Genomic DNA, 22,098 nt, shown 5'->3' on the forward strand with positions numbered 1-22,098 from the left:
AGTATAACGTCCATTATCACTGAACAAGTATACATATTTGTTTATGGTCCAGCTGAAGGACTCCTCCAGGTGCAGGAGTTTCTTATTGCATTCAAAACTGATTGGTGACCCTCGGCTGTTGTATCTTTGACACATTCCCCATTTCCATTCTCAAATTTGTACACCCCTTACACTAGCAAGGTCATAGTATAAATAAAAAAGTCTGTATTTAATTTAAAACATTAATGGTTTGTTATTTTTTTTTTTAAATCTAATTTTCTTTATAAATATATCTCATAAAAGGAAATCTTTATGCTTCTTGATGCTTTGCTCTAAACAAAAAAAAAAGACATGTAATATAGAAAGGAAAAAGTTTTGAGATGTTGAGTTGTAATTCCAGGAATATAAGGTTCTCCTGAACATTAGCCACATCTGAGTTAACACATGTATAACAAAAACATATAAAGTAATTTGTGGAGTGTATTTAGCAACTCTTAACTTCTTAAAGAAGTCTTATTTTTGTGTAAGTTCAAACGAAAACCATTTCTAAGTTTGAGATGAAAGTTTAGTCATCTACAACCCTATCTGAAATAAAATATAACTTACATGTTTTATTTGTGTCTTCAAACAAATTATACATATCAATTTTTTTTTTATCTAAACACATTATAAATCATAGATTTAAATATCTACATTCATACCTCAACAAGAGCCTTTGCTGCAGGAACTGTGTTTTTATTGCCAAGACAGTCAAATTCAAAAGATCTATGTGTCTTTGAATCCAGAACTTTTCTTCTGTTTACACCACAGTGTTCCACCAAATTAATCAATAAACCCAGAGACTGAAAAAATAATAATTTGATTACAAAAAAATAATTAGATTTAAAGTTACTTTGGATATAAAATCACATTTCTCAGTTTTCTCAAATAACAAGGACAATAACTGTTACAAATGAGGTCAGGAAGTATTCTACACTTTTATATTTAACTTAAGCTTTAAATGTAAAAAAGGTTTATGAAAGGCATATTATACATGTCTTCATCTTCAATAAAATCTATATTTCAATATTTTCTTTGAAAATTGTTCTCCACAGCAATGTTCTGTTTGTTTGTAGTTGACAGAAACAACTTCTATAAATAGCTGCTATCTGGAAATACAGGTAAAGGTAAACAGATCCCATTCCAGATAGGATAAGGCTATTTTTGTGTTTGCTGATAAAAAAAAATGTGTGACCCTTTTTTAAAGTATTGTGTGAAACACTAAAAATAGGTAGATACTTACAAGTATAAGGATATCATATCTGAGATCTTGTGGGACATACTGTGGAGTCTGTAAGATGGAATAGCTAGATACTTACAAGTATAAGGATATCATATCTGAGATCTTGTGGGACATACTGTGGAGTCTGTAAGATGGAATAGCTAGATACTTACAAGTATAAGGATATCATATCTGAGATCTTGTGGGACATACTGTGGAGTCTGTAAGATGGAATAGGTAGATACTTACAAGTATAAGGATATCATATCTGAGATCTTGTGGGACATACTGTGGAGTCAGTAAGATGGAATAGGTAGATACTTACAAGTATAAGGATATCATATCTGAGATCTTGTGGGACATACTGTGGAGTCTGTAAGATGGAATAGCTAGATACTTACAAGTATAAGGATATCATATCTGAGATCTTGTGGGACATACTGTGGAGTCTGTAAGATGGCTGTTAATACTGTACTTATGAAGTCCTCTTGCTCTCCAACTTTTGTACAGGCAAATTCTGTGGTAAAAGACATACAATATAGTTTGCTTTGTAACCAGTGAACTATAAAATTACAATTCATCTATTATTATTCCTCCCCCCAAAAAAACATAAAAAAATATAAAACTGTACATGACAGATATTAACTCATATTACTTACTTTGATGATCCACTGTTGGGCAATTTATTATGACTGTACATTACAGTACATTATGGAGGGAAGTAATGCCCTTTACTGTCAGGCTTCAAATGGGCATTGTTGGCTACCGTTAATGTCAAATTAGTTAAAATTTTACCATGATTCCTAAAATCCTCATCTTAATCCGTCAGGTCTCAAATTATTATCGTTATTTTTGAAAAAAATTAACATGATTCAAAATCAAGCAATCATAAGAAAGGGTATATTTTATCGTTATGCACCAAAAATTACTGAAAACGATAATTGGCAATCATTTTCACCATTATCCTTCATGAAGGTACCCACCTTACGACTCTGATTATAGGATTATATGTCATATAAATGAATTTCATTGAATTGTAAACTGAGGGGACCACTCACAAACAACTGAGGTGGAGAGCACAAAAATTCATTTCCCTATCCAGGTATTCTCCATTTTGTACAACCATAAAGCTATTTCGAATAAGAAAACTTAAAATCTTTTTGATCTAAAAACAAGAATGTGTCCAAAGTACACGGATGCCCCCCTTGCACTATTCTTTTCCATGTTACATGGACTGTAAAAATTGGGTAATAATCTAATATGGCATTAAAATTAGAAAGATTATACTTTAGGGAACATATGTACTAAGTTTCAAGTTGATTGGACTTCAATTTCATGAAAAACTACCTTGACCAAAAACTTTAACCTGAAACTCCCACTTTCATTTTCTATGTTTAGTGAACCGTGAATTTGGGGTCACAAGTCTAATTTGGCTTTAAAATTAGAAAAATCATATCATAAGCAACAAGTGTACTAAGTTAAGTTGCTTGGAATTCAGCTTCATCAAAAACTACCTTGACCAAAAACCTTAACCTGAAACTCCCCCTTTCATTTTCTATGTTCAGTGGACTGTGAAATTGGGGTCAAAAGTCTAATTTGGCTATAAAATTAGAAAGATCATATCATAAGCAACAAGTGTACTAAGTTTCAAGTTGATTGGACTTAAGCTTCATCAAAAACTTTAACCTGAACAGACGGATGCACAGACGAACGGACAGACGCACATACGGAGCAACAGACCAGAAAACATAATGCCCCTCTACTATCGTAGGTTGAGCATATCGTAGGTGGGGCATAAAAATTTACAAAGGAAGGTTAACAATATTATTCAATATGAAAGTTTTTCTGACTAGCAAAAGAACCAAAAGGCAGAAGAATTGAAACAATGGACACCATATGTTCCAGCAAGCATTCTATGAGTGAGGAATATATTTGGTGCATCCTTTTCTTTAATTATTGAAAGTTAAGTGTTAATCTGTCCACATAAAAGATGTGAAAATTCAAATAGAAACACATTTCTTATACACATAGTCAGGACCAAATACTGAAATAAATATTATTAATTGTAGTGTTCATGTTTCAAAATCAATCTATATGTCTGATATAAATATTATTAATTGTAATGTTCATGTATATCTGATATATATATAAGATTTACCATTTTCATGAGTTAGATTGAGTAGCACTGATAGGATTGCTAGTATACTTTTATACACAACATATCCATAGGACTCCTTGTCTAGTTTTGGTCCATCTGGTAATGGATAAATGGGTAAAAACTTCTGACAGATTTCTAGTGCTCTGGAAAACAAAGATGTAACAATTGATATGAGAGTATCGAAATAAAACAAAGCACCGATAAACTTAATAACCTCTAATGGATACTATTTCTTAAATCTTATTCAAGACATTAAAACTGCAATTTTTTAAAAATTTGTTTGGTTTTAAATTTCACTAAAACCAAAATCAGAGTTTAAAGAGAGGATGACTTAAGGGTATGAATACTGGCATGTAAAACTGACAAAATGTTACTAGTTTACCAGGAAAATGTTCAAATATTTGGTGTTATAATTATAATTGTAGGACTTGTAAGTCAGTTAAAAAACTGACAGTCGAATATTCAAAAAATCAAAATCTGTAAACTTTTATCTGAATGCTAACCTGCAACAAGATGAACCAATAATTCCTGATTTGTATGACATTAAATATGTCTGATTCTCTGTGTTCACAAATATCACCTGAAAAACAAAGTTTTTTTTGTTAAATCAAGTGCATGTTGTTTAAAAATACCACCAGGCATTCATAAATTATAAATCATTTGTTCAAATTTAATATTTTTTAATGTACCTGAATTAAATCACGGTTTTCAATAGATACCATATATAAGAAAACAAGAATGTGTCCCAAGTACACAGATGCCCAATCCGCACTATCATTTTCTATGTTCAGTGGACCGTGAAAATGGGAAAAAATCACTAATTTGGCATTAAAATAAGAAAACTCATATCATAGGGAACATGTTTACGAAGTTTCAAGTTGATTGGACTTCAACTTCATCAAAAACTACCTCGACCAAAAGCTTTAACCTGAAGCAGGACAGACCAACGGACGGACCAACGGACAGACCAACGAACACACAGACCAGAAAACATAATGCCCATAAAAATGGGACATAAAAATCACCAATACAGTAAAACCTGTATAAACCGGCCGGCTAAGGGACTATGAAAAGGGGCCGGTTTGGACAGTGAGCCGGTTTATTCAGGTTTCCGTTTTGACTGGAAGTTAATGACTTGTGACGTCCGACATTTTGCATGTAAAAGTTCTCTCTGATTGTAAATTATATCTGATAAATTAAAATACTTTCACTTCGTTTTTCATTGTTTGCATTTGCATCATAATGTTCGCGTTGTTTGGATTGAAAGACGAGAGTTTCGATTTACTCCCATGATCAATAATTTGAAATGTTGGAATGGCCGATTAAAAAGCCAGAATATTATCAAACGTAATTTCATCACTTTCGAAAGGTTGTCGTACAGTGTACAATATCCATTGATTGTTGTCATCCGGGTTTTTTTCATTATCAAGGTCATTTGTTTAGGGGTTCACAACACTACAAAAGTCTAAAAGTCTGAAAAGACCAGTTTTTGTCTTAATTTGCATGAACTTTTACTTGACATTCTCCAAAAGTATGACTTGTGTCTTAATTTTTCTTGACAAATTCTCATTTATATCAAATTTGTATGAAATTTACTTGACATATTCTCGACATTCTGAATATGGTCTTAAAATTTCTTGACATATTCTTGACATTTGAATATTGTCTTGAAATTTCTAGACATGTTCTCGACATTCTTATTTTTTCTCAGTATGGCTTGACATATTCTGAATATTTTGAATTGTGTCTTAAATTTACTTGACAGTTCTGAGTTTTGCAAATCATGACCAATATTCATGATATAACTTAAATCTTTATTTATCTTTATATAATATACTGTTGTTTCAAGTTACACTTCAAAACTAAAGTTGGGCATGTAAAATAATTGAAAATTTGGGTATAAAATAATTTAAATGTGGGTGTGTTGATATAAAACAATTTAAAATTGGGTTTTTAAATAATTACAAATTTCATTCCTAAATCTTATAAATTAAATGATTAAAAACAATCATACTGTAGACATATTTCAATCTACATTCATAATATTCAATGTTTATATTGTAAATAATTATTGTACCAAAATGTGTTAGATATAATTGCAAATTATGATGATATACAAATCATTCATTTAACAGAAGAATGTGTAATGTCATCTGTTGGAATATATATTAAGTATTACACATGGACAGGATGTTCCCCATAAAAATAAGGTATTCCACACCCCAGAGTACATGCAACTGTCAAATAGAAATTACTGCTTTACCTGTAATTAGCCATACAACTTATCAGTTGACCGACCATGCCACTACAATATTAAAGTTTGTTCATATATGAACATGAAAATCATCATTTTGATGAAAAAAAAAATGAATTAAAATTGATTTTCTTCATCAAAATTATGAAGTTAATTATTTTAACACAAAAAAAAACAATGAAGATTTCTCAAATATTAAAAGAAAAGTATTATCTTCTCCAGGCATAATAAAAAAAAGATGAATTTATAATTGGTCCATTTTCTAAAGAAATCATTGGTCTTTCGAAATGGATCTCAAAAAGACATGCATAATATAGATCTAAACATATTTTCTTTTACGGAAGGAGTTATCACAAATATTTATGTTTGTTAAAAAATTATAAAATTCAACACTCAAATTGGAATAAAGAATGTGTTTTGGTTGTCCTAAAAAATGAATAAGGTATTTGAATCAAGATGGGAACAAATTATTTGACCTTCACAAAAGCCCCCCCCCTCTTTTGTAGCCACACACACACAGAAGGGTCCAACAGAGACGCATGGTCACATTTTAAAACTGCCTACACGATACCTATGTTACATGTTTTAGTAAAGAAAGCAAATTTGACTGGCAGTTTTGCGAACGGGAAAAATCTAAATGTTGTTTGTCAGTAACTTCAACTTATATTCCAAGTAAAAACAATTAATTCAACGTTTAATAAAAACGAATCAAAATTTAACTACATGGGGGATTATTCAGGGCACCAAAAGGGTATCTTACTATACCAAATTAATCCTTGATTCTTCAAAGTTTAGTTTAGCCATAATAAGTATATAACAGCAATAGAATGTCATAATCAGTGCAGAATAAGTCTGTTCACATTCTAAGGCGAAATTTATACTGTTGAGATAGTGTCAAGACATATTTAAGACTGTCAAGAATGTGTTGAGACATATTCAGACATTATTTAGAATGTCAAGAATATGTCAAGACACATCCAGACAATATTAAGAATGTCAAGAATATGTCAAGACAGATCGAGACATTATTAAGAATGTCAAGAATATGTCAAGACAGATCGAGACAAATTTAAGACAGTCAAGAATTGGTCGAGACTAATCCAGACTCTTATCAGATGATACAGGATGTGTCGAGAAATTTTAAGACAATGTTCATACTGTCAAGACACTTGTCAAGAAAAATCAAGAACCTTATTAGACAAATTAATACTATGTCAAGAATTTTTAAAAATTATTTAGACAAATTAAGAATGTCGAGTAAAAATTCATGCAAATTCAGACAAAAACTGGTCTTTTCAGACTTTTTGACTTTTGTAGTGCAACAGGGAACCCAGGATTTCAAAATCACGATGTGAATTTCTTACTCCACGATTTTAATTTGTTTATCCAAGTTAAAACGTAAGTTCAATCCGAGATATATTCGGTGTTTCTTTTCGTTTAATTGACACGTTTATAATGTTTTAATAAATAATACGCTCACTACTGTACGATTGTAGGTTCACAGTTTGACACCTGACTAATTGATTATCACGAAAAGCCATATTGTATAAACAAATGTGTTTTGATTGCATATCGATCATTGAAATTAATTAGACAAACCGGTTTTGACAGGTAATAATTAATGTAATTAAGAGTATTGGGACTTCATAATTAGACTGGAATTCGGAATACACAGGGTCCGGTTTACAAAGGGTATTTTAACAAAGACTTTGAATGGAAAAATATGGGACTTTCATATTCGGCCGGAATGGACAGGAAACCGGTTTATTCAGGGTCCGGTTTAATCAGGTTTGACTGTAGTTCAGTACGAGGATTTAACAACAAACATTATCAGGGCTCACTCTTCTAAATAATCGTAGTGAGAAGTGACATTTCTTTTTGAAACTGAATGTGAGAAGTGGTGACACTTGAAGAGAAGTGTGTTTGCTCCAACCATATAATGTTTGATTTTTACAATTTCTAATATGATATATTTGTAATAACAAATAAAATTTAATAAAATTTCTATGCACAAGTATTGAATGCATATTTTTTACTGTTCAACAGCCCTAAACTAGCTGCTAGTATTTGTCTGCAAAATTTCAGTAAAGAAATAACTAATTTAAAATTGTTATCCTCAGATTTTATGAAAGTTTATCATTTTTTGTCATCAGCTGAAATAGATAGTAGTTAACTGCTACCAATTGCTTCATCCAATTTTTCACAGATTGTTAAATATGTGATTTAGATATAACACATTTTTCAAAGCTCATTGGAAATATTTCCTTAGAAATAAAGAAGAGTTGAAACCATCCAATGCAGATTTATACTGCAAATCACATTTCCCATGGAATTTCTCCAAGGTGCTAGTAAAAACTGCGTTTATGACAATCAAATGCCACTTAATGGAGACAACTCTTAAAATCCAATGCAGTCATTCCTGAATCAAACATTTTTTTTCTCAATGAACATGTGGGATTATTTTACACAATGTCATTTTTTGCAAAATAAAAATTGTTACAAAATTTTTAAATATGTCAACTATTAAATATGATTGTAGTAAAGAATGACAAGATTAATATGGCTGTATTTTTTTTAGATTGTAAGTAGTTTGTTTTAACATTTTTATAAGAGAGAAAGTTTTCCCTACATTTTCCAATACTCGTAAACATCTGTCTGTTTTCTTGATATTTTCTAGAGTACTATCATACAGTAAAGTTGTATCATCTCCTATGGCCTGAATACAGGAACAAACTGGAAAATAAAGTAATACATAATGTCTCGTCCATAAAAAAAATCAAACCATTTCACTGAAAGATTTCAAATATTGTTGTGTGAAGTAGCTGCTCAGATTCTGCAATATGATGTCTGCACAACATTACTCCTTCAAAGTCTTTCTTAAGTCTATTCAAGGTTTCAAGCTTACATATCAAATTAACCATGCCACACTCTTTATATGTCTGTTCTAAGTCATAAACCTTAAATTCAATAGTTGTCTTTTTTAATATCTGTCATATTTGTTTTTTGTCATACATTGGGTCTTTTGTTTTTATCTTAAATTGTTTTACATATTGTCCTGGGAATGCCTTTGATACCTGAGTAGATTGTATATATTTTGCTCATTGTTGAAAGCTGTATGGTGACCTATGGTTTTGACTCTGATGGATAGTTATAAATCATACATCTCCCTTTTTTTATAATTAATATAAATGGAGGTGTCCATAGTACACAAATAATGACCTCTCTAACATTTAACATTATAAAGGGCCATAACTATCCTTAATTATATTTACCTGTATCTACAATATGATCTAAAGCACCAAGTGTTCGTAATTCTTCCTTAAACCATTCCCCAGCTCCCCGTGATGTCAGACTTAGTAATGACTCCATTGCAAGGTTACCAGTCTGAAAAAATAAACAGAGCTTCATCTTCCTGTTTTTAAGCAATTTTTAAGCCTCAGACTTACACAGTTCTAATTCCCACTCTTCTCAATTGAAACCTATTGAGTGATCAAACTTAATTTTTGATTGTATTAGATTTCTGGTCAACTTTTAACTAAATCTTATAAAAAGTATATCTTAATAAAAAAAAAATCTTTTTCTTTTTAACTTATAAATACAATAGGAATTTATAGTTTATTTAGAGGAGTAGCTTTTTAGTTCTAGATCCTCTCCATAGTATGACTCATCAAAATGACAATCACTATATATATATCCATGGCTACATGCATTTAATTTATACAAGTGAAACTCAAAAAACTCTTTTAGATCATTGTTTTTCTATGTGTTTTTTTTTTTAAACAATTGAGGGCTGTTCAATAAAAAATAAACATAAGAAAGAGGGAGCACACTTTGATATCCAATTTATGGATGCATGTTTTAGAACAGTAAAAGAGTAAGAAAACTATAATATAGCCTCTATAGATGTTTATCTAAACTTCAAAGTCCCTCCCTTTCATACAATGTATGTTTTGATTTAAGGAGGCTCGAGGGTATAACAATTTCAGAAAAAAATTAAACATTTGTTTTTCATTACAAATTTTATTAATTACCTTTTGTAGTTGTTACTTTATCATATGGTACAAAAAACATTCAAAACAATTAATTCGTGTTGGCCCCAGATGACTTTTAAAATGTAAACATCATTGAAAAGGTTCCAAATTATCTCCCTTTGGTGGAAAAATGCCATTTTTTGGCTTTAAAATTGAAATATCTCTTTTAACTCATCGGTGATCTATATTTTTTAACATAATTTCGATATATGCTGTACTTAAACTAAATTATTGTAAAATTTGAGCGAATTCTGTAATAAATTTCTTTTTTTATTTTCGATATTACCTTGATTTCTCCTATTAGTTCAACAGAAATAAACCACTTTTACAAAGATGTATGCTTCTTTCGAAGGCAGATTGTGAGCGCAAATGAACGGTGACCCCATTTTTTTATTTTATTTTTCTATTAATTATAAGATAAAGTTCATTTATAGAAAAATATAGAGAAATCCTATATAAATGATTTAGACCCGCGAACCCCCTTAACAATCTTTTTGAAGATCTGTCCCATTTTGATATTTCAGAAATGCTCCCTTGAAAATTAATATTTCCTTCTTTTATTTGACTTACAGAAACACTTTCAAGATCAGTTTGGTTCTCTTTCCCTTCTTCCTTCTGTAACTGGAAATAAACTTCCTTAGCACGTTCAATATTTCTGTTTAGGGCTCGTTTCCCTGCAGCGGTCATTCCTCCATCATTGTTCTGGTTATCGACCTCCATAAGTCTTAACATCAAATTTAGACTAGACTTGTCTAGATCCATGTTTAATCTGTCTCGACTCAACATAAACATCATCAAAGCTGTACATAAGGCTAAACTCTGTAAAATTTTGAAGGAAAATATAATATTCTTCATCAAAAAATGTGCTCTGTTCATAATTTAAATATGTTTTGTTTACTTCAGACTTTAAATTGTTAATAATATAAAAGCATAATCCAGTGGCGTGTCCAGAAATTTTCAAAAGTGAGAGCCCACTGACTGCCTAAGAGGGGGCCCACTTCCTTCATGATTCCCTATATAATCAACCATTTTATTTCTCATAAGGGGGGGCCGGACCCCCTGAAAAAATCCAAAATCAAAATAGGTAAATTTCAATAAAATACTGCTGAAAATAGCAAATGTGGAAAATAGGTAAAATTTTAAAAAATATTCTAAAAATATGAAAAATTCAACAAGTTTTCCATTTGTAACGATAATAGTGACGCCACCTAATTTCGAAAACATATTTGTAATATGTGGTAATAAGCATTGCGTATTAGTTTCATAACATTTGGTTAAGGCAAACTTCAGTAGAGAACGGAAATGAAAAATTCAGCAATTTTTCCATTTGTAAAGTGGCGTAACTCTAGAATGGTTATAATGATGCCACCAAAATTGAAACTTGATTTGTGTGTTTTGTTTAGGCAGTCTGTAAAAGTTTTATAACATTTGGTTGAGGCAAACTAAAGTTAGAAAAGGAAACGCCAAAAATTCAGCAATTTTTATGTTTATAAAGGGGCATAACTTAAGAACGGTAAAAGTAACACCACCCAAATTTAAACTAGATCTGCATTATGTGGTATTCTGACAGCATTGTGTGTAAGTTTCATAAAACTAAGTTGAGGTAAACTTAAGTTAGAGAACAGAAATGATAAATTCAGCAATTTTTCCATTTGTAAAGGGCATAACTCTAAAAATGTTATAGTGCACCACCATAATAACAGAAACCAACTTTGGGACGTATTGATGGACAAGGTTAAAACTTAGTGCCCCCCCCCCCCCTAAAAATCAGGTGGACAGCTTAATGTCTGTTTAAGCATTCTAGAGATGAAGTATGAATGTGAAGTTGCTTAGATCTTAACCTTAATAAAACATGACTGATGGACAATTACTTTTGTTTGATCACTTGCTGATTTTTAATCATTTATGCTACATCATGTCCTAGCTAGCCCAAAATAGAGGGACAACTAGCCCTACTCTGCCCTTTCTGTGCACCCTATACCCCTTTAGTCCTGCCCTACACATTTTTGTTTTCTAGAAGCAAATGAATAATTTTAACTCCTGGAAAAAGAATTTTACAACCCAAATATACTTAAAACCACCATAATATAACAATTTATCTTTTTTTTTACCATCATGATCAATTAATTAATCTAAAGACTATTATATCCCCTAATAAAATCTTAACACTGTGCCTCTCTGCCCTTAATTCCAAACAAGAACATTGGCCTAGACTGGTATCTTACTTACAGGGTCAGAACCAGCATCCTGTAGACTACCAAATATAACAGTCACAGTACCATGGGCCCTCAGATGCATTCTAAATGATGCAGATATACACTTCTGTGCCAGTCCAATACAGCTGAAAATATATAAATTATCTCATTGAAACAGAGCATCTCAATTCAGGATAGATATATGTTCTTTATACAATAATACTTTTAATAGATGTGCAGTGGAGTTCTTTTCTTGTTCTAATAATAATTCTGAATATGAGACAGTATGTAACTTTAATTTTAAACAGGACTGATATTGTTGAAAATAAAAATTAATATATTTAGGGTGTCCAAAGCCCTTCTTTTCTCCATCAGGGAAACTCAAACCACAAAATTGAAAGCTAAGGATGTATACATACTTCAATACTTAGACGCTATATGATCAAAAGGACTTTAAAATAATATTTAAATCTACAAAAGTCAAATCTGCATGAGGAAGATGGAATCTTAGCTTCTTGTCATTTCTAAATTAATCAACAGGAATATTTTATGAAAAGTATAAAGGCAAATAGGACAAACTCATTGAACTTGGTGTCATAGGAGAAAAGATATAAAGCTGCAGGGTGTTTTCCACTTACCTGAGACATCTTGTAGACATGGGTTCTCCTTCTTTTAAACCTGCTAACAAATATTCAATATCATCAGCAAACTCCTGTGTTTCTCCATGTTCCTGGACCTCATGAGCTTCTTTCACATTCTTTACAACGGTATAAAGCTGTAATCAAATGTTAAAATATGTTAATTAAAGAAAAACTAATCAATTAGACGTCTAAAGATTTGAATAGATTTGGTGGTGGATTTATGGCCCACTACTATTGTTTATCTTTTTGTAACAAACATTTTTATAAAGCAAGTTTTATAAAGCTTGAGGGAAATTTTGCACCTGTCCCAAGTCAGGAGCCTTTGGCCTTTGTTAGTCTTGTATGATATTTAATTTTAGCTCATTTATATGTTTTGGAGTTAAATAACTTAATTATGACGTACATTATCACTGAACTAGTACACATTTTTGTTAAGGTGAAGCACACCTCTGGGTGTAGTTCTTTTTGACTGTGTTGAAGACCCATCGGTGGCCTTTGGCTGTTTTCTATATTTGGTCAGGTTGTTATCTCTTAGAAACATTCCCCATTTTCAATCTCAATTTTATATATTTCTCCAATTTTTTTTCTGGTCTTTTTTTAGAAATATTGTCCAATAAAAGACAAAAAGAGAGCATACTATATAACAATTTTATCATGTGGCTCTTCATTCTTAATACAAAATAAATCTTTGTTTTAACTGAACTACTAACATAACATGATGATACAAATTTATAGTTTATTTTTGTGTTTCTTTTGTAATAATTAAAACATGTGTCTGTGTAAATCTTTGTGTTTGTTATGTAATTGAACACAAAAATAGTTGTAACCATATGTGTATCTCTTTGAGTTCTTTATGTACATAAACAGAGAAATAATTATAAGTCAACCTCTATGTGCTCTTTGTAAATGAACATAAAAATAATTCTAAGTGTACCTCTGTGTTCTTTATGTACATGAACAGAGAAATAATTCTAAGTGTACCTCTGTGTTCTTTATGTACATGAACAGAGAAATAATTATAAGTGTACCTCTGTATTCTTTATGTACACTAACAGAGAAATAATTCTAAGTGTACCTCTGTGTTCTTTATGTACATGAACAGAGAAATAATTCTAAGTGTACCTCTGTGTTCTTTATGTACATGAACAGAGAAATAATTATAAGTGTACCTCTGTGTTCTTTATGTACATGAACAGAGAAATAATTATAAGTGTACCGCTTTGTGTTCTTTATGTACATGAACAGAGAAATAATTATAAGTGTACCTCTTTGTGTTCTTTATGTACATGAACAGAGAAATAATTATAAGTGTACCTCTTTGTGTTGTTTATGTACACTAACAGAGAAATAATTCTAAGTGTACCTCTGTGTTCTTTATGTACATGAACAGAGAAATAATTCTAAGTGTTCCTCTGTGTTCTTTATGTACATGAACAGAGAAATAATTATAAGTGTACCTCTGTGTTCTTTATGTACATGAACAGAGAAATAATTATAAGTGTACCGCTTTGTGTTCTTTATGTACATGAATAGAGAAATAGTTATAAGTGAACCTCTGTGTTCTTTATGTACATGATCAGAGAAATAAATTCAAGTGTACCTCTTTGTGTTGTTTATGTACATGAACAGAGAAATAATTATAAGTGTACCTCTTTGTGTTGTTTATGTACATGAACAGAGAAATAATTTGAAGTGTACCTTTGTGTTCTTTTTGTACATGAACAGAGAAATAATTATAAGTGTACCTCTTTGTGTTCTTTATGTACATGAACAGAGAAATAATTATAAGTGTACCTCTTTGTGTTCTTTATGTACACTAACAGAGAAATAATTATAAGTGTACCTCTTTGTGTTCTTTATGTACATGAACAGAGAAATAATTATAAGTGTACCTCTTTGTGTTGTTTATGTACATGAACAGAGAAATAATTTGAAGTGTACCTTTGTGTTCTTTTTGTATATGAATAGAGATAAGATCATAAGTGTACCTCTTTGTGTTCTTTATGTACATGAACAGAGAAATAATTATAAGTGTACCTCTTTGAGTTCTTTATGTATGTTCAAGACCATATGAGTATTTGGACCGTATACATATACTCGTACGGTCCGACCATACGCGTACGGTCGGACCGTATGAGTATACACGTATGGTCCATTACGAGCTGACCATACATGTTATTGGATCATATGGTTTAAATTTAAACAAACATTTATCACAATCTTTATTTTTAGTTTTACAAATTGCTATAATTACAATTACTAGTAGATGGATAAAATGAACAAACGAACAATTGAAATTAAATATTTGTTTAATTGTATATCTTAATCCTGTTTTGGTACTCTCGCCCAAGGTGGCACTTGCTACCACAAGGAACGTAATATTGTTTTTGTTTACATGTTTGCAGTTCATGCATGTTCCTTTGCATTTGCATTTATTTGTAAAGTTGCTAAATATTCTAAAACAATTGTCCTTCCACATTATGTTTACTTACGATATCTTCGATTTCAGTGATCAGAATTCAATTAATGTATTACTGATCGACATGCTAAATACAAGAGATTAACAGATTTAATTAGCGTGAATTTTTTAAATAGTTAAAATATAAAGTTTTTGTTTCAATTACCATTGAACTTTTTAATATTAATTTGAGCGTTAAGTTATGTTGATCTGCTATATGCATTTGTATCTAATGAACTTGACCAACTTCCTAATATCAGTCAGACCTTACGCGTACGGTCAAAACGTATGAGTATTTTGAAAAAGTACCCATCAATCCAGACCGTACGCGTACGGTCCAAATACTCATATGGTCTGGAACATGTACATGAACAGTGAAATAATTATAAGTGTACCTCTGTGTTCTTTATGTACATGAACAGAGAAATGATTATAAGTGCACCTCTGTGTTCTTTATGTACATGAACAGTGAAATAATTATAAGTGTACCTCTGTGTTCTTTATGTACACAAACAGAGAAATAATTATAAGTGTACCTCTGTGTTCTTAATGTACACAAACAGAGAAATAATTATAAGTGTACCTCTGTGTTCTTTATGTACATGAACAGAGAAATAATTCTAAGTGTACCTCTGTGTTCTTTATGTACATGAACAGAGAAATAATTATAAGTGTACCTCTGTGTTCTTTATGTACACTAACAGAGAAATAATTATAAGTGTACTTCTTTGTTTTCTTTATGTACATGAACAGAGAAATAATTATAAGTGTACCGCTTTGTGTTCTTTATGTACATGAACAGAAAAATTATTATAAGTGTACCTCTGTGTTCTTTATGTACATGAACAGAGAAATGATTATAAGTGCACCTCTGTGTTCTTTATGTACATGAACAGTGAAATAATTATAAGTGTACCTCTGTGTTCTTTATGTACACAAACAGAGAAATAATTATAAGTGTACCTCTGTGTTCTTTATGTACACAAACAGAGAAATAATTATAAGTGTACCTCTGTGTTCTTTATGTACATGAACAGAGAAATAATTATAAGTGTACCGCTTTGTGTTCTTTATGTACATGAACAGAGAAATAATTATAAGTGTACCTCTGTGTTCTTTATGTACACTAACAGAGAAATAATTATAAGTGTACCTCTGTGTTCTTTATGTACATGAACAGAGAAATGATTATAAGTGCACCTCTGTGTTCTTTATGTACATGAACAGTGAAATAATTATAAGTGTACCTCTGTGTTCTTTATGTACACAAACAGAGAAATAATTATAAGTGTACCTCTGTGTTCTTTATGTACACAAACAGAGAAATAATTATAAGTGTACCTCTGTGTTCTTTATGTACATGAACAGAGAAATAATTATAAGTGTACCGCTTTGTGTTCTTTATGTACATGAACAGAGAAATAATTATAAGTGTACCTCTGTGTTCTTTATGTACACTAACAGAGAAATAATTATAAGTGTACCTCTTTGTGTTCTTTATGTACATGAACAGAGAAATGATTATAAGTGTACCTCTGTGTTCTTTATGTACATGAACAGTGAAATAATTATAAGTGTACCTCTGTGTTCTTTATGTACACAAACAGAGAAATAATTATAAGTGTACCTCTGTGTTCTTTATGTACATGAACAGAGAAATAATTATAAGTGTACCGCTTTGTGTTCTTTATGTACATGAACAGAGAAATAATTATAAGTGTACCTCTGTGTTCTTTATGTACATGAACAGAGAAATAATTATAAGTGTACCGCTTTGTGTTCTTTATGTACATGAACAGAGAAATAATTATAAGTGTACCTCTGTGTTCTTTATGTACATGAACAGAGAAATAATTATAAGTGTACCTCTTTGTGTTCTTTATGTACATGAACAGAGAAATAATTATAAGTGTACCGCTTTGTGTTCTTTATGTACATGAACAGAGAAATAATTATAAGTGTACCTCTGTGTTCTTTATGTACATGAACAGAGAAATAATTATAAGTGTACCGCTTTGTGTTCTTTATGTACATGAACAGAGAAATAATTATAAGTGTACCTCTGTGTTCTTTATGTACATGAACAGAGAAATAATTATAAGTGTACCTCTTTGTGTTCTTTATGTACATGAACAGAGAAATAATTATAAGTGTACCGCTTTGTGTTCTTTATGTACATGAACAGAGAAATAATTATAAGTGTACCTCTGTGTTCTTTATGTACATGAACAGAGAAATAATTATAAGTGTACCTCTGTGTTCTTTATGTACATGAACAGAGAAATAATTATAAGTGTACCGCTTTGTGTTCTTTATGTACACTAACAGAGAAATGATTATAAGTGTACCTCTTTGTGTTCTTTAGGTTCATAAACAGAGAAATAATTATAAGTGTACCTCTTTGTGTTCTTTATGTACATGAACAGAGGTGTAAGCATCATCACCATCTCTGTTGCCCCAGTGTACAGCTCTGACTAGGTGTGGCATCTCTGCAGGGGAACCCTCTCTTGATGATGTTGGCTTCTTAGCTGTTTTACTCGGGGGTGCTGGTGTCAGCTTTGGTGGTCCGTCAGCCTCACGTTTTTTCTGCAAATACAAAAATACTGTTATAAAATTTGGTTTCAGTATTTCAGGTACAATGATGCATGACTTTCAATATAAATAAACATATAAAGATTCAGGTAAGCGATACACAGTTGAGATAGTATATGAAGGAGGCTGAGTATGATATATTGTATATGTTTATATTGATAAAAAGAAAATATCACAATTCCAGAGAAGTAACTGATCAGTCTTTGAAAGCATAAATACATGAAAAAGTGAAAATTTCATAGAATATTTAAATCAAGAATAAGAATGTTAAAATATATTCAACAAGTGTCCAAACACATAGCACACAAATGAATTTTCAGTTTTATTAAGCCATGAGTTGCATATTTTTAATATATAAATCCATTTATTAATTTTTACTTCTTACAATGACTTATAATGCGTATAAGTTTAAGATAATATCTTTTTCTATACATCTCACAATCAGTAAAATAAAAATGTGAACATTTTTAGTATTCATCAAATTACTTTAAATTTTCTAAAAAATGAAAATTAACTACATAGATGTTTTTATTTTGGATAAACCTTTGTCAGTTTTTGTGTACTCATTTTATCCTTCAAAATTTAACTTCATGGTAACAACCTGTAAATAAAACTGACTATTACTTGAATTCAGACTTATGATTTTGAAGAGATATACCTTTTAGAAAATTTACTGATTTTAATTTTCTATTGATCACTATGTTTAATCTGATCTGTTTATAGGATCTTGCAATATTTTCTCAAGATTGATAAATAAAGTTTAATATATATATAGTTATGTTGTTATGTTCAAAATGCTAATGTAATCCACATGATTTTTTTTATTGGAGTTATTTTTTCTGATAGATTTTTTTTATCACTTAAATGCAGAAGAAAATGTCATTAAACAAATTTAAAAAACATGGAACAGCATATAAAACATGACAGAAATGCATACATATAAGCAATCATTAGGAATACTTTATAGTCATTAGTAAAATGCTGTACATGTGTAGTTTTAAATAAATAGTACATATATAATATAACTTGTAAAAATGTGTAAGTCTAAAATGGACAGAAAAAAGTTCAAACAATGCAGCTTAATACTAATCTCAGAGAGCAAGGCAATCATAAACGTCTACTAATTTCAAGAAATAAAGAATAAAAGCTTAATATGAATCAAAGAGCTGAAAGCTCTGAAGAAAAATGACGCCACTGTCTCTAATATTGGGATAGTTTTTATGCAAGTCTTGATTTTCACATACCGTAATTAGTTTAACAATGCAACATGTCTCGTAAGCATATAATTGATATTCGTATATGTGTGTGTGTGAAGTGAAGGTGCCAACTGGCTGGGTTTTTTTTTAAGACAAATGAATAGGTCAAGACTACCTGAATTGTACAAATAAATACCGTAGAAAGGCTTCTATATTTCTCACTGGTACATAGGATGAATCCGGGTCCGTTCGCGCCCATTCACGTTTGCGCCAACTCATGTTCGCCCCCTTTCACTTTCACACCGTACATGTTCGTAACTAATCTTAATTGGTTTTGTGTTTAATAACTCTGTAAGCAAGTGTTTTCTTATAAGTATAATTGTTGTCATTGTCTCAAAATAAAGTGAGACAGCATTTTTTTTTTGTGTTGAATAAATCTTAATCATGTTTTGGATAGCGTATTGTTAAAGATAATAATAATCCTTTCTAAATAAAGTGGTATTTTGTCAACGTTTTATTTAGCGTTGAATAACTCTTAATCATGTTTTGGTCAGTGTATTGCTATACTTTGTTTCATTGACCTCTTTCATAATGAAGTGAGATTCTGACTAATTTTTTTTCTGTGTGTTTAATTTTATCATGTTTTGGTTATAATAGTGGATTGCTACATGTATATTTTGGTTCCTATATTTTATTGTTTCAGATCAAAGGGCTTAAAAACAATTATCTTTTGTGTTTTCCTTTAAAATCTTCAATGTTTTACTCATACCAAGCTATAAATACATTCAGTATTTACACCAAAGCAATTTAAAACAACAATCATGATTTTCCAATTATTCAACTTGAATTTGAATTAAAATTGGGCGCGAATGAGTAGAGTGCGAACGGACCTTGGGTGTGAACGTGCGAGGTGCGAAAGTGTATTGGGCGCAAACAGACCTGATACCACATAGTCTGAACCCCCTTCTCCCACAAAATATGAAGTAAATTAAAAACAAATTGTTCAGAGAACAATTGAAGTCTTTCCACTAGAAAAGATCTATTTTTATATTGAAATATGAAAAATCAGTTTAAAATGTTAGTTTCTTATGGCTTTATGACGTCCTATTAACCTATGACCTTGACCTCAATTTCAAGGTCACAAACCATGGACCTTGAATCAAAATATCCTAGGTCTTTAATATGTTTGGTTAATGAGTACTACCACTTGACGCGTAATTTTAAATGTAAGATGGACAAAAACTCCCTTTTATTGTATGCGCAGCCTTTCAACCAAAATATACAAGTAAGGACATGTAAAATTATTTGTCAAAATGTCATACGGTATTTGAAAAGAAGTGAAAATAAGCCAAAATCAAAATTTATAATATGACCTTGACCTTTGACATTGACCTCATTTTCATTTTAAGTACCAATGACCTCATGAAGACCCTAGGTCTCTATCAGTTATGGTTTACCAGTTGGAAATGCATATCGCTTGAATCAAATGAAAAAGGGGGAATAACTCTCATATGGAGTCCCCATAGAGCTATGGTTCAAACGAATATTCTTATCCTTAATATGTAACGAGCAATTTGGTAAAATAAAATCTTTTACGGTTACGAAGGAGAGGTGGCCACAAGAAAAACAGTGTTTGGGGAGATAACTCTTACAACGTAATGTATTTTGTTATAATTACATTTGATATAATTATGTTTCATTATAATACTAACTGCACATCACATGTTATTCCTCAAGCAATTGCATCACTCAATAAAACTTTTCATTCATGATAACACGTGGTCCCACAATAAAGTGCACAGATGAATTGAATAAAAAAGTTATAAAATTCGTGTTTTCATGATCCTAGCTAAAAAAAGTAATTATAAGTATTGAATGTTTCTTTTTGTAACCTCATAGGGTTGCAAAAGCATTGACCGTTTGCACATTTTTAGAATGTAGCGCTTACGCTTACGCGCTTCATACAAAAAGTACTTCGGTCAACGCTTTTACACCTCAATGAATTTACAAAAAAAAGCATTCAATACTTAAATGCAGTTGTAAATTTTTAAAGCAAAAAGAGTTAATACTAACTTTCACTTTTTTGGATGTTCATGTACATTTTGTATGTATTTATTTTTCTCAACTACATGAATTTTTTGGTGTATTTTTAATGATATATATGAGTAGTCAAAATAATTATTACGTCTGGCAAGGCTTTTTAAATTTTATTCTGGGACACCTTCCTATGACCACAAGGCTATGTTAATTTTTTTCTGGGACGCCTTCTTAGGAAGCCTTCCTACGAACGTCTTAGGAAGGCATCCCAGAAAAAAATAAAATAGCCTTGTCAGACGTCATTATTATTTGGACTAAAACATGAGATATTGGATATTTTTATGCATTATTTAACCAGTTGAGTCTTTTACAGGATTGTTTGTTTAATGCTGTTTAAACATTACTGAAAAAAAAACACCTTAAATTTGCTAATTATTTGGCATGAAAGTTTGATTTATTGAAAGGGACTCATAGTTTTCCATTTAATTTTAATAATTGTCTAATGGTTAAAACAATGGCTTCGTTGTTTACTTTTATACACAACATATTCACTTTGGTTTCGTTGTTTACCTAATATTCACTATGTACTTGGTAACAGTTATTAATTAATTGAATAGAAAATATTATAATAAATATTATTGGAAGCCGAATTGACGTCAAATAGGTGCCGATTTGACTTGAAGCCAATTTAACCAGGTGCCGACTTGACTTGTACGTTTCAATTCCTCTGCGATCGTTTGCGGTATTTTCTTGAGAAAACCTATTTTCCATCATCAAAGAGAAGAAGAAACTGCTTGAAATGATTCCCGAACGCTTCGTGATTGTTAAAATACGTTTAATTCACTCAAAAAACAATTTTAAAACTTGCGATGTTTAATTCTGTATTCTGTTTAAACAGGAAGTTTCAAAAGCACGTGTAAAAGAAGAAATTAACCGGTGAGAGTGGAAATCCGTACATAACATATATCACTATAGTACGACTTTTAAAGCAAAACAGTTTCATCCTTTTGTAAAACAGTCTTTAATATACCTATCACATTAATGTTTGAAGGGTCTTAAGCTTATTCAAACCATATAAGTCGGTATGAAACACCAAAACGGAATGATAATAACCGATTACGTTTTGTAGTTTACAAAATTCTGGACTGGTTCCTGTCAAACTACAACACTTTGTTCGACTGTAGTGGAATACAAACAGAAACCAGTTAGTTTGTAAACTGGTTCCTGGCTGATTACTACACAATGCTCATGCATAATGATAAGGAACACAAGCACATTCCAGTTTGTATTGAAATT

General features: G+C 30.9%; 1 protein-coding gene across 2 annotated transcripts in view; it reads right to left on the reverse strand.

Annotated features, from left to right (window-relative positions):
- LOC139487848 (wings apart-like protein homolog) overlaps positions 1-22,098 on the reverse strand; it is a 38,475-nt gene that overhangs the window by 10,790 nt on the left and 5,587 nt on the right. For both annotated transcript variants that reach the window (XM_071273012.1, XM_071273010.1), the window contains exons 4-13: positions 17,375-17,563; positions 12,517-12,653; positions 11,913-12,024; positions 10,254-10,502; positions 8,925-9,036; positions 8,282-8,385; positions 3,902-3,978; positions 3,399-3,541; positions 1,642-1,757; positions 681-821 (exon numbers count right to left, since the gene is read on the reverse strand). In XM_071273012.1, the coding sequence (XP_071129113.1) occupies positions 681-821; positions 1,642-1,757; positions 3,399-3,541; positions 3,902-3,978; positions 8,282-8,385; positions 8,925-9,036; positions 10,254-10,502; positions 11,913-12,024; positions 12,517-12,653; positions 17,375-17,563 (1,380 nt within the window). The remainder of the gene's footprint in view (positions 1-680; positions 822-1,641; positions 1,758-3,398; positions 3,542-3,901; positions 3,979-8,281; positions 8,386-8,924; positions 9,037-10,253; positions 10,503-11,912; positions 12,025-12,516; positions 12,654-17,374; positions 17,564-22,098) is intronic.

This window comes from Mytilus edulis, chromosome 9 (genome assembly GCF_963676685.1).
Source record: "Mytilus edulis chromosome 9, xbMytEdul2.2, whole genome shotgun sequence".
Taxonomy (NCBI): domain Eukaryota; kingdom Metazoa; phylum Mollusca; class Bivalvia; order Mytilida; family Mytilidae; genus Mytilus; species Mytilus edulis.